The sequence below is a fragment of the Epinephelus fuscoguttatus genome, linkage group LG1 (genome assembly GCF_011397635.1).
Source record: "Epinephelus fuscoguttatus linkage group LG1, E.fuscoguttatus.final_Chr_v1".
In the NCBI taxonomy this organism is placed as follows: Eukaryota; Metazoa; Chordata; class Actinopteri; order Perciformes; family Serranidae; genus Epinephelus; species Epinephelus fuscoguttatus.
The window spans coordinates 32583170-32605163 of record NC_064752.1 but is presented as its reverse complement, the minus strand read 5'-3'; the positions used below and the strand labels follow the sequence as shown (position 1 = coordinate 32605163).

The 21994-nt window shown below is 41.6% G+C and overlaps 1 protein-coding gene across 1 annotated transcript; it reads right to left on the bottom strand.

The window, feature by feature from the left end:
* Positions 1-10974: 10974 nt before the first annotated feature.
* LOC125892442 (keratin, type II cytoskeletal 8-like) lies at positions 10975-19672 on the bottom strand. Its single transcript, XM_049582470.1, has 9 exons — positions 19132-19672; positions 16655-16863; positions 15468-15528; positions 15241-15336; positions 14944-15108; positions 14660-14785; positions 14247-14467; positions 14081-14121; positions 10975-11855 (listed from the first exon to the last, which is right to left on the bottom strand). Exons 1-9 carry the CDS (start codon positions 19606-19608, stop codon positions 11539-11541), a joined length of 1713 nt encoding a protein of 570 aa, XP_049438427.1. The 5' UTR covers positions 19609-19672; the 3' UTR covers positions 10975-11538.
* Between the last annotated feature and the right edge of the window lie 2322 nt (positions 19673-21994).

The window sequence follows — 21994 nt, the reverse complement described above, 5'->3', positions numbered from 1 at the left end:
CACCTACAGTATTTGGTGTTGCAACTGGACCTCTCATTCATAAGATCTGGGAATTACAGACATGACATGATTATTTGTAGCTTCTTATGTCAGAATTACAATGACTTATAGGTTATTAAGCCTTTACTCTTAGGTGTGTCATAGCTTTCACTGAAACGGGTGTTGTCTGATGTAGGCCTACTTTGAGTTTTATCTCAGAGGATTCTTTTGATGTTTGTACTCAAGCACGCATTCTGAGGGTTAAGCGGGGTAATGGCAAACTATCTGAATGTGCTGAATCAGTTGAGTGTATAGAGAAAATAACTTATGAATCTGTTTCTTGTTATCAGACTACATTCTTTTCCCACAATTCACAACCAAAGATGTGCAGCCACCCTTTGTTGCTGTTGCTACAGTGCCTAGCAACCACTGTCTTGTCATTAGATTACCTCTGTAACTCCCTTTATTGTTGGTGTTTTGTGTGTGTGTGTGTGTGTGTGGGTGTGTGTGTGTGTGGGTGTATGTGGTGGTTTGTATGCCCAGATATAACCACAACTGAGAATCTGTGAGAAGTTTTGCAATAAAGATTTAGTTTACTTAGGTAAGTAAGTCATTTAAGTGGATAAAACCGGGGGGGGGGGGGGGGGGAGACAATAGGGAACGGCAGCTTCTAACAGCAGACTTCTTGGCACATACCTGCATACTTGCAAGTTTGAACAGGTGAAAGAAAAGGAGAATGTGTCATCAAAACCACCCCACCCTTCCAGCTTTCAGAACGCCGCTTTTGATAGTAGGGAATTATTAACTTGCACTCATAAACCACACTCAGCCAACAGGAAGCCAGGACTTTGCTGATGGCAAACTTATCAACACTCGAGTTGCGATACTTTAACACTTGATTCACCTAGTGTTTAGACAGTTGCAGAAGGTATAAAGGAGCAAAGTATGATTACTTTTAAGATTAAAATAGTGGTTTGAGAGAAGAAATCACAGTATACAGGGGTTAGAGGAGACATTTTTAAGGTGCTTTAAAAAAAATGTGGTGTAAAAATGGGTAATTGAATCATGTCAAATGTCATTTAATAACCCAGTGAAACCTGCTCTAAAGTTTCTCACCAAATAAAGAATGAACTCTAATGACACCAGCACTATTTTGTTTAAGATCTTTGGGTAACATGGATCTGATAAGGTAGGCACAGACTGTCAGCAGACAATGAATAAATGTAAAATGAGAGTGAAGCCATGCAAGCTTCTGCTTAGAGCATGGACGGACGTCAAGAAATCAAGCCCCTAGGGGTAAACGACAACATCCTGCCATCAACATGCACCTCAATTATATACAATTTTAAACTATAAGTAAAGTTGTAAAGTATAAAGTATTTATATGCAAAAGATATAATTTTTCTGCACATCTTAAACAAACAATTTGTGCGTAGATATCAGCATAATAATGGCCTCATGAAGTGGAAAATCTTGACGGGAAAAAGCAGTAACTTTGATTCCATCTAAAGCATTCAAATGTTTATGCAGGACCAAGAGAATTCAGTGGGACACACCCGTGCATTCTTTACAGTGAAAGTTATGTGTGAGGGACACAGTGAAACACAGCATGCTTGTGCACACCCACATGCATTTCTATCAAAGTCAGACATCGGTGATTCAGTTTTCAGGACAGCCCCACACCTCAAGTGTCTCACCGTGAGTGTTTTGCAGACAGATCACAAAATCAAACAAACCCTGCACACACCTTTTATGGTATGAATAGCTTGTGGACTCAGTGACCGTGAGTTACCCAATAATGACAATGAGTGAGCTCCTTCTCACTGTCACACCACATTGTATTAATGTCATTTGTTGTCATTTTAACACATATCTTTTGTTGAGAAAATGTCTGTTGACAAAAAGAGAAAATGCTGAGAAACATTTCAAACAATAGACATGCATCCTGCTACATGCAGAACTTACTGGCAGCCTCATTTAAAGGATATAGTTTAACCAAGAAAGAGCAATAAATGTGTATGTCTGTGGTTTAGGTGGGAAATTAGGAGGAAAAAGATATGATCTTTTGTTGTGACCAAATACTTTTCTTTTACAATGAATTGTTAGGACAGAACAAAAAGGGCTGTGCAACTTTGCCACTGCACTGTTATCATATCTGTGAATAACTGTTGATCTAACGATTGGTGATTGGCACGCTGTTAAGATGTGATTCTAAATAACTCTGCAAACATCTCCTGAGGTTGGATACCATCTACCATTTAGACCTACACACCCAGACCCAACCCTTGGGGCAGGGCAGCTTAGTGCTGTCAGATCATAACTTAGATACCTAGCTGGGACCAGACTGGTTCAGCTGACAGGTTGGTCCAGCTGTCAGGTGCCCCAAAGTTATGCAGTAATTTAACCCAAAGTGTCTTTTCCACTCCCATCTTCCAGAGAAGGCCCGCAGGGACCTGTCAATCAGTTTCAGTGGGAGATGACAGATGATAGTATCCTAAAAAGCAGCGAGCTTCTCTGGCAGGTCATAGAAACCAAACAAGAAATATTTAGAGTGATTGAAAGGGGTGCAGCAGTGAAGGCATGAGGAACATACTGCAAAGGTTTGACCTTTAAACCACAAAAGTAAAACTAATCTGATTAACTGTCGCCTGCAAATTCTCATTAAGCACAGCATGCAGGGCAGACATTAGGAATTATGGACAGGGGAGGGAAATGTTCCAAATTAGGCCCCTTATCCACACCCACTCCAGCACCACCGTATCAACCAACCCACCCACCATTAGCTCTAATACCAACCCCCAATTTATGTAATTCCAAGACTGTTAGGGACCCCGGTATGCAGAAATATTCAAATACACTGCTATAAAATTTTGGCAATGCCACTTTTTCCTTGGCCCAAATTAAGCTTAACTATGAAGCTTTATTTAGCCTATTCCTGACAAGCTAGCATGTCATGGTTGGTACCAATGGATGCCATATTTACTAATAACTTCACTCTAGATTTAAAGCTGAGCCCATTACAGCAGATTCATACCTGGTGCTTCTTTAATTTGGTCTGCTCTTTTCTTGCCTTGCCTTGCCTTTAATGACAAGACATGCAGCAAAGTGCCACAGGCTGGAATCAAGCCCACGGCCACTGCGGCATTGACATTGCCTTTGTGCATGGGGTGCCCATTCTACTCACTGTGCTACTACTGCAGGTAGCCCTCTGTCTCTCTGCTCTATTTGATTTCCTTGTTTTCCCTGCTAACCCTGTTTTTTGGTGCAGCAATCTGACTTAGCTACACACATTATTGGCACGTGTGTTCTGCACATTTGATGAGTTTCACTCTCACCATTTTTAAAATAATTGCGGACGGTGAGATATCACATGATGAGTCAAAATGTGTTTTCATGATAATATATTTATTTATTTTTAAAATGCATATCATGTGTGTTATCATTCACATATATCAGTAAGTAAGTTACAAGTAGTAGTACAACCTGAGCCTTGGGCCAAGGTCACGTGTCTGCTTTGACCCCCTGACAATGAGGCTGCATCAGCCAGTACTCCTTTGACAGAATACATGGCCCCAGGTTTTCTGTTTGTCAACTACTTTGTAGTAATTTGATTGTACTCAAATTAAGTGGAGCCTCTCAGAAAGCCCAGACAGACAGCTCAAGTTTCACTCTTGCTCGCACTGGCGACATTATCCAGTGCACCTTAACAACCCTGCGGCTTCGTCAGGCTTTTAAAAATGCCCAGCTTTCCCTCTGCAAATGCTGCTGCTGCTTCATTGTTGTGCGGGTATCTCTATGCCCTGATTGTCATTTTTAGAGAAAGACTTTAAACAAATACTCCTTCTTCAGCTGACTGACTGAACATAATGTAAGAATATGCACCAAATGAACAGAAAATAACACAACAAATTCAGGTTGAGCCTCAATTTGACACACAGCCCCTCTGGTACGCAGGCCCACAAGACGAAGTAACCAGGCAGGAGCTGCCTTACTTGATTTGGTACTCAAGTACTGCAAATACTTTAACAGATTTGCATTGTTGCTGTGAAATTGTTGAATGATATGATACTTGCATGTTGTTGCAAATGCTACTTAATGTCCATTACTGAGGTTGTAGTGAGTGGCGGTGCTCTGCCAAGTGAGTCGCCAGAAAAATGTTGGCATTGCCTCTTTCTTAAATGACAGATACATCACATTTGTACATTACCATGTAGCAGATATGCTAAAATGTAGTTTCAACAATGCTGTGGTTAATATGTGGTTTTGTTTAGGCACAAATAACACTTGGGGATGATTAGGAAAATATGGTGTTTTGACACCTGGTTCTGGGGGCACAATCCTGGCTTGAAATGCACGGATGTCTCAGCAAAAAGCGACTGCATTTCGTAGCACTATCCCCAGTGTACATACAACATGTTCATGGTTTGCAAAAACATACAATGCAAACATACTCTTCAGATAACTGGGTCGATTCTTCTGTGGTGCATTATTTTGTTTAAAATATTTTGCCCCCGTCATGTGCAGTAAGTGGAGTGGACAAAGATAGTCACTTGATGGTATTTGTATGTTTATGCATTTCTACATTTGTCCTTCTATGCTGGTATTCAAATACATTTTCACATTATATTAGATTACTTTTTACTCTCAAATGCTTCTATGTTGTGAATTTGATTTGATCTAATCAATGTGTCATGTCACTGTTGGAAGAAGACAATTGTCCACCATAGTAGATCCTGTAGATCCTGCAATCCTGTATATCATTACAAAATGCAACACAGATGTCCTGCAGCCTAGTCTGATTTCTTCAGAATGCCGTAGCTGTTGTTGTCGTTGTTGCATGCTTTGGTTTTAACACAAGAAAAGGGGCACTCCTCACACAGGCATCCAGAGAGTTAAAAGCTCTTCCTTTTACAGATTTTGATTCTTTGTCTGTCAGCAGTCTCCACCCTGAGCCTGCAGAAGAATTCAGACCTGTTACTCGAGCTGAGAGAACATCTTTTTTCTTTTTTTCACAGTTAAAAAAAACAACAAAAAAAAAACACTTGTCAGTCTTGTACTTTTATACTAGGTCCTGTATAGACATATCATGGATATGAAAAATTGATGTAATGATTAAATACATTGCTGCAGGTGTAGTTTCAGTCTAATGAGACAATTAAATCTGACAGTTTACACAGCTACATCATAAAACCTTGGAGAGACATCAAAACATAGTTTAATCATAATGTTTCTTTATTGGCCTTAGGTGTAAGTGAATCAGGGTGAGTTTCACATTTGATGGACTGCCATTGGGCACAACAGGTGAATTAAACCGCAGGGTAGCCATGCCAAAGTTTGTGTCAGACATCTTAATGTCTTTCAGTGAGACAATAGTTTGTGTCTGATGAGCTCATGGACTGACTCATTGCTGGCTCTGGTGCTCAGTACTCACCTGTAATTATACACTGTACATTTGTGTGCTGTTTGTCAGGTACTGTACTACAGAGATAACAAAAGCTGCCATGCCAGCCTGCTAACTTGCATGGAAAATCAAGAGCACTGTCAAAATAAAGTTCCCAAAAACAGCTTTTTTAACTGCAGATTAGAAAAATCAGTGTCTTGATAGAGATGACCAGTATAAAGGACAAAGGACTTACCTTTGAGTGCACTGTTTCATCATTTGCCTGCAGGCAGTTGGATGAATCACTTCATTTTCCTTTCTCATTGAAGTGTAGAAGTGTTTACTGTACTCTGTAATACTTACATACTGCAATAGACAGAGACCTATTGTACAGATGACATAACACAAAGGTAAAACTGGAACCTGTGAGTACACGACATATTGTTAACCCCAGGTTAGGCAGAGGAATGTGAGTGAATGCTCATCAATCAATCACAGTTACGCCGCCAAGTTTCTTTCAGTGCTCTCGTTTGACTCTCGTCACTCTTCTCAGCCTCAGCTCATACCTCGAACTTACATATCTGGAAAATCTTTTGTATTTTGTTTCAGTGTTTATTCGTAAGGACTTATTTTCAAATTCTGTACTTGTCACTGTGACAAAGGTTTTGTTCACAGGGGCAGATTTCAAAAGGGTGCAACAGAAAACTTCAAGGTGAGCCAGGTTGTCAGGTTTAGATCAGCCCAGTGGCCTGCAGCGTGGACACCTCTGCCTGCTCCAACAAGAGCAGTGCACATAGGTGCAACAGGACTGCAGAGAGGAGGAGGCTGTGTGATCCTGGTTCAGTGTGTCATCTGTAGAGTAGTACCATGCCTCCTAGGGGCAGATATGGCAACTGTTAGTGAATGAATAAATGTTTTCAATGAATGAATGCACAAATGAATTCTAATCAATGAGATGAGATTGTGGATCCAGCTGGTGTTTTTTATCAACCAGCAGACCTGCTTGCAGAACCAGCAGCAGCTGCAGCAGTATGCAGTAGATCTGCCTGTGTTGCTACAGAGGCTGTCAGCAGATTCCTCTGCAAGGCAAACAATCAGAGGTTCAAGCCACTCAAGGGTTCAAGCCTCAGTCACTCAAATAGTTGGACAAGACAAAGGTAGAAATGGTGCATGATTAAGTAGGTCACATGTGAACAGGGTGTATCACAGCAAACAATACCTTATGCCACACAATGCATTTTTTTAATCTACTGACCATCATCAACTTTGCAGCCATGTACTTTGTAACATTTGACCAAAATATGATCACTTTACTCTGCACAGTTCATAAGCTGACTGTGTATAAATTGCTCACAGTTTGATGGGGACTGTGCAAGTTTGACACAATGACACAAAAGGAGTCAGAGCTGTAATCTGAACAACAGATGTCAGGTACTTTTTTTACTTTCAACAAGGCTACTGTGCCTACCTGCAGCATTTTCAACCTACTTGACGTGACTATTTCAACTTTGTTCTTGTACTTTTTCTTCCGCTACATTTATCTGATATCTGTAGTTACTTAGCAGGTAAAATATTTACACAAAGAAAACGTGATAAAACATGATGCACCGTAAATCTACTAGCAGTGTGTGAGCAACTTAGAGGTAGTTTGGTGCCGTTGCTGCCGTAAAGCAAGAGTTTTGATAAACAAGCTTATTTGCTCTCAGGTGTAGAATTAAATGAGGAAATACCACGCTGATAAAACCGGGGAAAACAGCTAACCTGGCTCTGTCCAAAGGTAAAAACAAAATCTGCCTAGCAGCAACTCTAAAGCTCACCGAATAATATATTCTGTCTTGTTTGTCTTATCCATGTGAAGAATAAAAAGAAATGTTTTACAAGGGTTATGTGCTTGACTTGTATTGAAACGTGATTGTATTGTAAATTTTTGGAGTTTTTGCTGCTAGAGTACAAAGCTGAACTAGACAGCCTTAAGGCCAAGACATACCAAACAGACATCAAGGAATGAAGTGGCAACAAGGGCCAGATGTTGCATCACCTCACGTCGCCTGTGTTTTGGCCAAAAATTTGCATTTGAACACCCTGCAGACTACAGCCAATGGCCAACTCACACACAAGAGGAAATAACTCTCCATAGTAGCAGGTGGTGGTAGTCATCATTTATCATTTAAGAAGGGAAACTAGATGACTGACAGGACGAATTCAAGACGCTATTAGCCAGTTAGCATATTATTGATACAACCAAATGTTGAAATAACAAAGGATATTTACTGTGTGCTAGCAAACAATAACACAAACAATTACGAACTGTTTTTGCTGAAGAGCTCACTCCCACTACCTGTTGACTTCAGCTGTTTGTTTACTTTCCTCACTTCCACTTCTTGTATTGTGCGCTGACCTAAACTGCCAATCAGAGTGATTTTATTCAGTGACTCACTCCACTGGCTCTGACGCCAATTCAACATGCTAAATTGGGCGAAAAGAAGTCAACAAGGTCCAACTAGTGCCAACGGTGTGGGACACACTAGAGTCTTGCATGGGACTGTTTTTTCTAATCCCTCTCCTGCACCACTCCTGCTGGTTTTCTGACCATTACGGCCCACTCCCACGGAGTGTGTTATCTAATCCAGCCCTTTCTCACAGGGTGTGTGTCAGCTTTGCCCACACCCGCAAACATTCTGATGATACATGCCCGCACTTTTGATTGATTATCAACTGATCGAGTCTTCTCCTGTCCTGCAGAGAAAACATGTTATTTTACTGTGATATTAAAACAGATGTGTATACCTGCTGGTAATAAGTAGCAAAATTACTTTATAGTGTATAATGACATTCATAATTACAGTTATCCTGGTGTCTCTTGGATCCAGTGTAATAAATATTATCTGTAATATTTCTGAGAAATTCCCCCAAATGTCTGACTTGCCTTGCTTTTCTTTTATAATGTAATGCCCTGCTTTTATCTTCTTTTCTACCTCACTTGTTGACGTCTCCATCTTTCATGTTAATTAATCTTGGGGAACTGCACTTTTTTTTCCCGCCCACTCCCACCCACAACAAAGATAAAACCGCAGGACCCGTGGGATCCCTCTTGACCAGGCTGCAAAAACAAGGGCAACAAACACTGATGGCCCAACACTGGGCTTGGTGTTACAGGGCCCTTATATTTAATTTCAGGTTGTCTTATTTATTTGTAAAAATCTAATCTCTGCATACTGCAACTGAAAACACGAGCAGATGACAACATGTGCAGCACATTTAGAAATGATATGCTGCAAAGTAAGAAAAAAACCCAACCAAATATTGCGACATGTTATCAAAACAGAAAACCCAACCACATACTGATAACACAGCCAACTAGAGAAACATGTCACAAAACTAGAAAAGGACTGAATACAGAAGCTCTGAGTTGCACAGAACTCAACAGATGTTTTCAAGGAACACGACAATGAACACGCCCAGACACACTTGCCATGGTTTGTGGCTAAAATTAATAAAAGTTTTTTTAAGCTTTTTAAGATAAGACACACATACTTAATATCCACATACACAGGTACATAATATCTGAAACATGCAATCAGAAGATTGAAACAAAAAAAGATATGTGAGCTCATTCCCATTAAATGTATTAAATTTCTTTTTCATTAGTTTCCATTGTGCTCTGTTTGACTTACAGCGTTTCTGTGTTTGTTTCTTTACGCTCTGATAGTGCTTTTAGCTGAGTAAGCAATAAGAGTCATTCTTCCAGCTCCGCTGCAAATACATTTTCTAATTCCTTTAGTGAAAGCAGAGTCAGTGTCAACCACCACAGCTTCTCATACAGGCACAGTTTGTGTTCTGAGCAGTTTATATTAAGCACAAGAAGACGAGAGGTGGAGCTTTCATTTCAGGTCGGCTGTTACATCTCTTACTGTGAACATATTTGTGTGTGCAGACTGCTCGCTGTGATATCATGTTTATGCAGTTAACTAATCAAACCTTCAACCCTGAAAAAGCTCCAGTCTAGGCTGGAGTTCTGTTAAGAGCATTGAATGGTGTGTTGTATTGTGGGATTTGTGCAGTTCTCTGTCCCAAACTTTATGAGAGGTTGTATAGCCTTGGGTGCGGCACCACCTCCCACAACTCATGTTCAAACCTGTTCCTCTAGGGCTGCAAAGGCCTCTTTACGTAATCATTTATTTAAAGAAGAAAAAGACCTTATTCCTCAGATAAGTCACATATGGTACATCAGTGCACTCACAGCCTCTCACACATATTAGCTTTGGCATGAGTTGCTGGGTTGTTTTCCTTGATTCGACTCTTGGAGTATTTGAATTAGACTGTATCTTTGGATTTGTTTGTTTTGTATGCACTCTGCGTGAACTTTAGATACATGCTTATTGAAAGTGATTAAAGTGTTGGCAACATGACATTTGCTGATATTTTATAGGAATACATGACCTTCAGTTCATTTTGTTAAAAATGAACCCCTGCAATTAGCATGCACCTGGACCGAGGCAGGCTGGGACCTGTCAGAGAAATGTGCAGAATATTATGTAAGTTTTCATCTTTGAACTTTTAAAATTACAACTTGTTTGCGTTCATGTTTGCGTGCGTACGTGCGTGTGTATGACTTAGGCGGGGCCACATTTTAGAGGAAAGACCAGTTTTGTGGCCTGTTGAATTTAGGATAAAAGCTGTGTTCCCAGCTATGAAAAGTAAGCTGATTTTTGGGTCTAGGGTTAGGGTTAGGGAAATTGTGGGTTAGGGTAAGTCTCCAGAAAATGAATGTCAAGCCCCTTTTGCTCATGCAGGAACATTCCCTGCATGGACTCATGTATAAAGGGGAACAATGATCAGTATTCAGAGAAATGCGCTCTGCTAATGTCCCACCTACAAATCTAAAATTTCAGGGGAAATGCCTGTAGTAGCAGGTAGAGGCACGTAAGATGTTACTTCCTTCTAACACTTTCATGGGGAGCTAGCAAGCCAATCCTCTGCTCGTGATGAATTTAAATCTGCGACTTAAATACAGTTTAGTTTTCACATCAGTGCTTCTGCAGGTGATTTGATAACTACCAAGTAAAAATAAACACATTAGAAGAACACTGACATCAGATAAAAACAGCAAGAATCTTTTTCTGTTACTGTTGAGTTTCACGCATCCAAAAGTGTTGCATTGCCACCATCTGCTGGACTGCCCCTTGCCCTATCTATTCAGGCACCGTCATGGCATGTGTGAAAGGGCACAAGATACAAATGTGCATATGTGAACAGTGAAAATCTCAAGCGGTGCCTGAAAATTATCTCAGTAATGTGAAAGAGGCTTAAGTCTTTGCTAGTTTACACAAAAGAGACCTAAGTTAACAAGTGTGTGTTTGTGTGCATGTGAGTGTTGACACACCAGATCATGTAGCGAGTGCCTTCAGGATGATTACAAATGTTTTCCCAGCATACAGTCTCTCATTGTGACTTTCAGTGTTTTGTTTTTTAAATATTTATTTTCAAAGTTAAGCTCCTCATTTTCCAGCTTTCTAAGAGCATTGAAAGATCGAGCTATTTCCTGAAGTGCACTAACTTATGTGGAACCCTACAGTCCCACCAAACATGACAGAACACCAGGTAAAATACTGTTTGAAGAAGATTTATTGTCGCGCAAACAGAACTCCAGGTGTTGCCAAAGGTAGCACACCGAAAAAGGTTTTCTCTGAGCAGAAGTCGTGAAGACTTTTGTGGCAGATTTTAATCTTAGTAATCTGTTCAGGTACAGCAGGTTCAGCATGAGGAGATCAACATGGAGATGTTTTATTTTTCCCAAATTACTCCTATCAGCAGTTTGCTTTTACACTTGATGTGGCAGCAGTGCAGGACAAGATAGAACAGCAGAGGAAAACACGTACAACAGTGCCACCCACTGGATAAACAAGTGTGGTGCAGTGATCACTGAACCACAGGCAGTGACTCAGACTACAGTTGACAGCAAAGTTTCAGAAACCTGAACAAAGACTCATCCATTAGCACCTCTTCATTAAAAAAATCTGTAGGATAGTTGTTTACACCTCTTACAGCAGAAACACTATTTGGTGAAGGCACTTTGGTGAATGAATCGTTAAAGAACTGGATAATAAAGCAGAGTAGGTGTGCTTTTTCTTAACTTCCAAGACCAAGATCATCAACATGACAAGACAGTAACAAACACATCACTCCGCAGCCTCAGGCTCAGGCTCAGCCTCCTCCTGCTCCTCCGTTTTCTCCACAGCAGCCTCCTCCTCAGCTGCTATCTGTACTTCCTCCTCCTTTTGCTCTTCCTGCTCTTCCTGCACCTCCTCCTTCTCCTCCACTGTCTTGTCCTCGGTCTTGATCACCACGGTTTCTGTCTTGGTGACTGTGGTGCTCTTCACTGATGCCCCCTCGATATCAGCAATAGCATTGCCGCTGGCCTTGACTCCACCGAAGGAGCAGCTGACGTAGGATGGGGTTCTGGAGCTCTCCAGGCCGTAGGCGTTGTAGTTCACAGCTGCACATTGAAAAGTAAAAGGCTGTCATTAGCATCGACACACAGTAGCGGGGAAAAGGGTGGTAAAAGGTGACATTTGGATAGACATGTGTCTATAATGATCAGAATATCCTTTTGTAACGTCAAAGGCTGTGGGGGAGTTACTAATAATCTTAGAAATCTCAGCACATGTCAGAAACAGAAGGTGATGAAGGCCTAAATTGCCAAGCGAGACATTAAATGACTGTATTACAGTATGGGACATTTCATCAGACTGCAGTGCAGCAGGTCATTGGAGCTTCCAGCCATGTCCAGGTTACGCTCACTGAGGTCATTTGACTTCACCTGTAACGGCATCACAGCAGTCACGCCAAGGTTGGGTTTGTTACAAAAATTATTTTATTGAAGGTGTCTGACAAGAGAGACTTTTACGGCAGGTGTGAGATGGATGACCTGATGTAAACGACAGCAGCATGCAACTTTGATGATAGTGATGATTGTGATGATTCTTCCAGCACCCATCACTGCCACCTTAACCGAAACGGTGGCTGGCCACATTTGGCTGTGAGGCAGGGACAGCCACCGTTGGTATTTGTTCATTCATAAAGCTTTGACGCAGATGTTTCCACTCTATATATCATTCCTTTTAACTCTGACCTCACATAATCTTGGCAGTCGTTCATAGAATAAGATTTAATTTCTGCTTTAACTGATATGCATGATGGGTTTTTGTTTGCTTAGTGACTGTTTTATCTTTGTCAAAGTCTTTGTTCATGCTCAGCATCATTGAAAATGAGGGTCTCCCTCAATCGATTGATCTTAAATAAAGGTCTGAATGAATGAATGAACTGTATAAAGAGTTTTAACACAATATCTTTTTGAGCATGTATTTGGTGTTTTGCAAATGGAAACACAGTTTTGGTATTTGCTTCATCTCTTCTCTTAAGCAGGCTTACCCTTCCAATAACTGCAACTTCCCTTGACTGCAGTGTGAGTGTGTCAACTAGAGTTGAAATCAGGGGCTTAATTTATGAAGGGCATGTCCCTTTCAGAGAGCAACATTTGAGCCCTCTACTTTTAACAGTCCTACAGCTAACATTATATTCAATCAAAAAATTTAATAAAAATAAATATATAATAACTTTACACACTAAGACTACACGGAAACAGTGCCCACTCAAGTTCCTAGTCCCTCCTTTGACTCCTCTTCCCCTCTCCTCTCATGCAAGCTAGTTGTAAACCCTCAAGATTACAGACGGAATACATACGATTTTTCTCCACAAAATGCTGTGATTGATTTCTTCATACACACTCCATTACGTTAGTTAACATTACGTTACAAGCATTCACAGTGAGGTCATGTTGGAATATCAATACCACTTGGTAAATATCTTAAAGTCAGCTCGCCATAGAAGATGGCTTTGTTTAACTGCTGTGTTTTTACATGTTCTGTGTTTTATTTCAAACAAGCACAGTCAGTTCACAGCTGTTATTTATTGGAAATCATTTATTGTGTCTGACTGCATGTAGAATGTGTAGAAAAAAAACCACATGTGGAATAAAACCATCTCCAGGGTGCTATTATTTACCCTCCACGTGATGAAGGGGACATATCAAAACTAATAAAACACATTGTTGTGCCTTGTTCTATTTTGGGTAGGGGTGTCTGAAAAACTAGAGCCCTTTTAAGGGAATGTGTCTATGCTAACTTTGTCCCCAGCCCTCCCAAATTCCACCCTGGTTGATATATTCCTTATCTTATCATATGACATGTATTATTTTGACTTCTTGTACATGAAATATGAAAGGTTTTTTTTTGGTTTCCTGATTTTTAAAGTGTGTTGTGGGTTTATATTGTAACATGGCAAAAGTCAAGAGTTAAACACTTTAACCCAGGGGTGTCAGACATAAACGAATCTGTATCAGTCTGTCTTAAAACAGTATGGCAGGGGATGACTTCACCTGCTTCTTCAATCGCTTCTACTTTAGTGGAAAATTATGGGAAAAAAGTCACATGTAATGAACGTGAGTAGTAGAATGACTGAATGTGGAAAAACTGAGACATACTGTTGAACTGAAAAAGGGAAACATCTGAGAGGGGTTGTTATTTAAAGGTTATTATGTAGTGGTTTTACTGATCCGGCCCACTGGAGATCAAACTGGGCTGTATGTGGCCCCTGAACTAAAATAAGTTTGACACTCTTGCTTTAACCATTTGCACCATTTGAGGTAGAAAATGCACTTACAAGTCTGTTTGGAAATGCTGGTCTTGATTCCAGTTGCTAACCTGTAGAGAAAAACAGTCAAACACAGGAGCAAAGAGAACACCGTGAGATACGCATGATGATAGTCCTACAAACAAGACACTTCTCATCACCTCCACAGGGTGGTGCTGTTACAGCACTATCCTACCTGTACTCCTCTCCTTCCAGCAGTTTCCTGTAGGTGGCGATCTCAATGTCCAGAGCCAGCTTCACATTCATCAGTTCCTGGTACTGGCGGACTTGAAGGGCCATATCCTGCTTGGCTCTCTGGAGAGCTTCCTCTAGGTCTCTGATGCGGAGTTTAGCATCTTTCACAGCCATCTCACCGCGCTCCTCAGCCTCTGCGATCTGAGTTTCCAGACTGTTTCTCTGAGAGTAGAAGAAAGAAAGCAGAATGGATAGTAGTGCAAACATCCAAGGTGCTACTAACAGAGTTTCCTGAATTACTGGTGAATATTAAAGAATAAAGAAGTCATCAAATCAAATAAAGTCAATTTAAGACTAGATCCTATTACGGTAAAATGTGTCTAAATAAACAAATCTAAAACCTATTATTCTCACCTGTGCTTTAACCATGTCAATTTCAGACTGAAGCCTCATTATCCTGCGGTTCATCTCAGCGATCTCAGCCTTGGTTGACTTCAGGTCGTCACCGTATCTGCCTGCGGACTGCTGCATCTCTGCATACTGGTACAGGCAGGGACAAGTCAGACTGACACATCAAAATGCAACATGATAATCCAGGTACATGCTAATCTTCTGCTACACCAGATGTTGCTGATGTTTGTTTTGAGCCTAATTTTTTGGCATGTTTACATTCGACATAATTATCACGGTATTCTCACCTTAGTCTTGTACCATGACTCAGCTTCGGCTCTGCTACGGTTGGCAATGTCCTCATACTGGGCTCGCACTTCAGCGACGATGGCGTCCATGTCAAGGTTGCGGCTGTTGTCCATCTCAACCACAACGGATGTGTCCTTGACCTGGCTCTGCAGCTCATGGATTTCCTGCACAGGATAAATACATGAACATAAGCAGAGAGGATATGGGCATGGTAAGCCATCATTGTTTAGAGGTGACGTATAGCTAATTCAGTTATTCGTCAATGTGCCTCTAAAAAAGTGAAATAAGTTTATTACTGCATCATAGATCTGCTTCAGGAACTCAATCTCGTCAGAGAGCCCATCCAGTTTGGCTTCCAGCTCCACTTTGATCATGTAGGCTGCGTCGGTGTCCTGCACAGGAACATTGAGAATATTCATTGTTGCATGTAGCCGTGGTGCTGAAGTACAGATGGCCGCTGTGTGTGCTCATTCTGCTCAAAGGCTAACTATAGTTTCAAGATCAATAGAAAACCTAAACACACCTTCTTCAGGAGGACAAAGTTGTTTTCACATTCATTGCGCTTGTTGATCTCATCCTCATACCTGAAAAAAGAAAAATTAAAATGTATGTAAAGCCTTTAAATCAGAATGTATAATGACTATCTACAAAATTTAATCTTAGTGATTCCATCTGATGCAGGAAGTGTGTAGGCACACCGTAAATCTGCCTTCACCTGCAATAACATTATTTGTCACTTGGGTGCAGCAGAAACAAGTTGTAAACACAATATGTGATCATATCATCCCACTCCACGATATCACTTGTTACATTGATATGGTGAGCGTACTAGCATTCAGTTTTAAATGTACACATAAAGCAACATTACAGTTCATCTGGAGATTTTTTTATTGTTCCTTTTTTGCATTACATAATTAGATAGTACAGAGAGACATGAAAGGGAGGAGAGAGATGGGAGGATGGCATACAGCAAAGAGCCGGGGGTCAGAATCGAACCTCTCCCACTACTAAGACCTCAGCCTACATGTGGTGCACACCTACTAGGTAAACAGCTACAGTGCTCCTGGAGTCATATGCCTGACCATGTGGCAAACATAAGTCCAATATTCCCAGGCTCTCTTGATGGATATATCTGGCTCTTTAGCTGCTAAATGCACGGCTATATTCACTAGCTAGCTTCGTCTGCTATGTGGTGCTGGGCAAGGTATGCACAGTGAGTTGTTGTAGCTTTTTTGCTGGAAACAGCTGCCTGCTATTGCTAAATGACACGGATGAGTACGATGGGACTGAACCAAGTACAAATGAAACACAATAAATGATCTGTATAGTGAAGAGGAACACTTCTTTGACATTGTTATTATTACAAGTTTGATTAGTGGAGCATTAAAGGAAAAACTGAGTTAAATAGAAGTGACTTCCTCTCCAGCATCTGCATTGAAAGGAACAGATTGTGCTCAGTGGAAGAAAACAAGGATTTGCATGAATGTACAGACAGCTGTTTGTTGAAACTATCTGCCTGCTGCAACTGAAATGAGCTGTGAGATCGTACCAGAATGGTAAAGCTGAGATAAAAGACAGGCAGAGTCTGGATATGATTCTTTGTGGGTTCGACACTGCAAGCAATCAATTTATTGTACAAGCAGACATTTGATCCATTGTTAATATAATAGTATTGATCTTAAGAAGGTTGAAATCCTCTACTCCACTCACTTGTTCTTGAAGTCCTCAACCAGGCCCGTCATGTGATGCAGGTCAGACTCAAGTTTGACTTTTTCGTGCCCCAAGTTGTCTAGCTGTTTGCGGAGGTTGGCAATGTAGGCTTCGAACATGGCATCAATGTTGGAGCGAGACGTGGTCTGTTCCTGCACAAGTTTCCACTTTGTCTCGAGCATTTTGTTCTGCTGTTCTAGGAAGCGTACCTGCAAACAGAAAAGTAAATGAGCGATCAATAAATTAGCTGCAAATAAACACTTCTGTACCCGTGGATCACACAGAAATAATTGTGAGTGGATTAATAAAATAATGGGAAGATGGGGCTGCATCTACATACATAACTTTTTCAGTGTATGCGGAGGGTGGTCAGTGAGATACATGTGGTGTGGACAGAGAAAGAATGCATATAAAGAGAAGGTGGGCGTGACTCAGGGAACATGAATAGATTCACTTTGTTTGCTGATGGACAAAGAAGCGCATGAGGATCAACTGAAGGAGAAATGACTAATTGAACCTCTCCCACCTCCAACACTCTAAATGTCACATCAATTACCCCCTCACTCATTTCTAACCCATAGTGCCACATCTCAACACAAAGAGGCACTGTTTCCCAATTCCCCTTTACAACTCTCCTATTGAGTGTCTTGACCCTGGGTGGGGTCCTGCTACCACCAGGCAAACATGATGAGAAACACACAGCTCCACATGTGTGTGTGCACCATATCACGATGGAATGCGAGCTTTGTTTTACAACTTGAAGAATCAGCCTCAGCGTGATTGATTCACAGTTTAACCCACACTGCTCTGGGGTGCGTCCTAAAACAAGAATGTTACAATGGGCGATCGCTGCAGAATCAATGTCAGGTGGAGAGGAGTGGAAGCTCCTGTCTGATAAGAGACATGGAAGTAATCTTTGTTTGACAGTGGGCGCACAATACTACTGTCAAGGAAACTGCTTTATTGACTGTTATACAGCCTCATAACATGGGAATTGTTCAGATCACTGATGGGAGTTCAGTTGACTTTTTTTTTTTTGTTACTATAGTGATCTTCTGAGTGGCGGATCCTTCTATAGGTGACAGCTGCCTAAGGCGGCATCCACAGGGAGGGGTGGGGCATGATAAAAATCAAACATAAGAGAAATGTTGGAATGGAGTGTATGTGGAGGGGATTAAGGAGCAGACAAAATTTGCACATTCTGTTCTCTTGTTTGGGGGTGGGGGGGTTGAATGTGCTAGGTTCGGCACTGTTTGTTACTAATTATTATTGTAAGTTAGCTAAGTTGTTGTGTTGGTTTCTTGTTAGAAATAAATGCAATAAATAAGAAAATGTATTATAATCATTATATAGTGTAGATATAATCATATAATATAGAATATTTTTGCTTTAGGGGGGTGGGGGGCAGGGGAAGCTTGCCCAGGGCGCCAAACGTGCTAGGTCCGGCCCTGGATATACTTCACTCAGTATATAATAAGCATGTCTCAATCAAACCTTTCCCCGACCACGCCCACTCTTTTTTTCTGCAATTGTGCTAGGTCCGGTACTGTTTGTTATTTATAATTCTTGTTTGTTAGCTAAATTGATGTGTTGATTTCTTGTTAGTAAATGCAGTAAATTTAAAATTATTATCATTGTTATTACTATTGTAGTCGATACATAATATATAAAAGATAATCATTTTGTCCTGGGGGGCAGGCAGGGGAAGTTTGCCCAGGGCACCAAACGTGCTGGGTCCGGCCCTGGATCTGCGCCACTCACTATATAATAAGCATGTATCAAACCTTTCCCCGACCACGCCCACTCTTTTGTGTTTGCACAGTTTGTGATTATTCAGGAAATTTGAAAATAGCTCAACACATAACATTTTGCAAAACAAGAATGCAAGAGAGACCTGGTGCTTTATCCACTTTCATAACCCTAAAGTCTCTTTTTGTTCAGGATATTGCTCACATTGTAATGCACCCCTTGAAGTAAACTTGCTCTGCTCTTCATCCCAGCCGTGCATGTACTCTGTATTTAGCTTGATTCTCTTATCTGAGCTGTGTGATCTCACCTGAGAGTGAAAACATGTGAGGAAGCTAAGCCTTTACTCAAAACAGCCCGTGTCCTCCACAGCATCGTGGTGCATGGCTTTTAGCAGGCTGCACATTGTTATATATACAGGGACTGTATTGTATTCGCAGGGATTGTCTCAAGGATGATCTCCATTGTGAAATCAGACCTATTTCACCTTGAGCTATTTTGGCTTTCAATACCCTAATTTCCTCTAAGGTCCCTGGGCTATTTTTCTACTCTGTGTGGGATTGAGTAGCTTTATCCCAGCAATCATAGAAACCAACAGAACATCAGGAACAAAAAACCCAAACAGCAACATACTGCATGTGCTGTTTGTTGCTGTTGTTGCAGTTTTACATATGTAGTTTTTTGGCCATTAAAGACAAATGTCCTCTCATCTCAGTCTTAAATTGACTGACCTTGTCAATGAAGGTAGCAAAGCGGTTGTTCAGGGTCTTGATCTGCTCCTTCTCCTGGGTGCGGACTGCCTGGATGTTGGGGTCAATCTCCAGGTTCAGGGGGGCCAGCAGGCTCTTGTTCACGGTCACCGCTGTGATGGGGGCTGCCATACCATTGGCCATGCCACCTCCCATGCCACCTCCCACGCCACCTCCAATACCTCCACCAAAGCCAATATAGCCAAACTCCACTCCACCTCCTCTTTGCCCAGACCCCCCAGCAATATACCCACCGGCCACTTTAAACCCCCCAGCGCCCACAGCAGCACCACTGCTGCCCACTCCTCCATAGGAGCTGCGGACAGCGTAGCTCTGCCTGCCACTGCCCACACCAGAGCCACCGTAACCGGAGAATGAGCGGCTGCTGTAGCCTTGGGATGGGCCCCTGGAGGAGGACACAGTAGAATAGCTGGTGGTCTTCATGGCTCTGACAGACATGGTCACAGAGGGAGCCTGTAGCACAGAGGTGGTGTGAGAGGAGAGACTCTGCTGAGGGAAGGAGAACCAGGCAGATAGACCCTCCCCGGTCCCTGGTGCTATTTATCAGAGCAGGGGAGGGACCCTGCTGAGGTGCGATTGGCTGGTGTCCTCGGCAGGGGAGTGAAGGATGAGGGAGGGAGGGGGGGATGTCAGGGAAGAAAATCGCCTCGTGTTACACATTTACTGTGTGTTGGACAGAGCACAAGAATTACATAATAGTCACTCTGCCAGTTTCTATAAAACTACTGCAGAAACACTGGAAGGCTCTCACCAGGCTTTTTATTCATGAAATGACATTTTCCAGTCTTACAACATTGCTTTACATCACGGTGAGAAACACTCCCAGGCTCCCATCCATAGAAATACACCGTACTTCAGAGTCTACATCTTATTTCTATCATCAGTGCACAAACGTGCACACAAGACTATTAAGTCAACCCTTGGGTATAATGAATAATTTTATGACCTCCTCCTGTACTTTACAACAGTTCTCATAGACGTGACATATTGCAGAGTAAATTGTGGTTGCCCAGTGTGATGTGCTTTATGTGTTTGTGCAGTGACTGCGTGTCTCATAATTGTGGGAGAACCAGATTTACCCACTTACTTTATTCCGCTATCGATGGCAGGCGTGTTGCAACAAATACCTGCATGAAACTCAAAAATGATTGAAAACGGAAAAAAAAGGTAAGTAGGCTTCTACACACAGTAGCATCTAGAACGTCAAGTTAAAAGCCTGTGTTTAAAGTCTGCACATTGCACAGTTGTAAGGTGCAGTGTGTCGAATGTTGCCATTATCAGCTGTGATCAATGGACCAAACCAGGCAAATTGACACTCACACGCAAGGACTATTGATGAGCATTCCTTCCATATCAGCCTGGTGAAGCGCAAACAGTGTCTTTGTCTCTTACCTTGGACCGCACCTTACTCTTTAACATCTCTACCCACCCATAAAAAGACAACATAAAACTACTGAGACTGCACATCCCAGATAGATAGATAGATAGATAGATAGATAGATAGATAGATAGATAGATGTTTTTGTGTACCTTTGCTTCCATTGGTAAGGCCTTATTATTTCATGACACAGTGATCTGAAACATGAACCCAACCGCCATCTCATTCTGTGGAAATCATGATTCATTTGATGCTTGGCAGATTTATGACTCATGATCTTTTCTGAGCGATTCGATGACCGTTGCCTAATTTTTAACAGTATAAACCCCTTGCTCCCTCAATGAGCATTTTCACCACACCCCTCCTCCTTTTGTTTCAAGGTTTTTGGAAAGAAAGAAAGAAAAAACTCCCACAGCACTGTGGTGTGGAAACTAAACATGAAACAGCAAAGGGGGCACATGTTGTGGAAAGTGCATCTTAACAACCTGAGAGGGACTTCCAGGCTTTGGACCGATCAAAAAGTGCATGTTTTGCTTGGCTCCTCTCAAACAGTGACGTGACTCTTCACAATGGAGCTGCTGTGCTAAACTTGGAGGTGACCATATATGTACAAGTCAACCAGTTTTTGTTGTTTCATTAACTCAGCCTCTCCAACAAACACACCAGCCGATGAACAAAGCTGTATTTATTTCCCCATGACTCAAACAGAATTAAATTGAATCTCGTTTCTCCTGATAAGCTAATTCCTCATTCTTTGTGCATGAGACAAAGATGGTAATTTAAGAAGCTACCCCTCTGACCTTGAGTCTCTTAAGAGGCCAGTGATGTCTTGGTTTGTACGAAGCTGCTATATGACACATCAAGTGAGGAATGTGCTGAGAGAAACACATACATGCTACAAGACAGAGGGGTGGGGCAGAGAGAAGAGATGAGCAAGTGGGGGGGGCATGAGAAGACAATTAGCAAAGATAAGAAACAATCCTATTTCACAAGGAATGACAGATTGAGATGTTCAGTGAGAGTGGGCTGGGAATCATTATGGTGTGCAGTAATATTAAGCAGGGCTGCAGGCTATGGCAAAGGTGATGACATCGCTCCTGCATGCATCTTTATAATGGTAATGGCGATAATAATAACATAATGGACTTTATGCATGCAGTGCTTTCTGAACAATATAAACAATCCAACATTAAACTCAAGTTAAAGGCTGCAGTTGAGGGAAAAGTCATAAAAACAGAACAGGAAAATGCAGAAAACAAGTTAAAGGGAAAGACAAATACTATAAAAGCCTGTCCGTAAGAATGTTTTATAAGAGGTGATGGACGACGGTCATAAAGCTGTACTTCACTGTGATGTGAAGGACCCTGCCAAGCCCTCAGTACTATCAGTTAAATCAGTTATAAAACTCACTTCCTGCTTCGCCCTGTGATTCCTGTTCAAACAGAG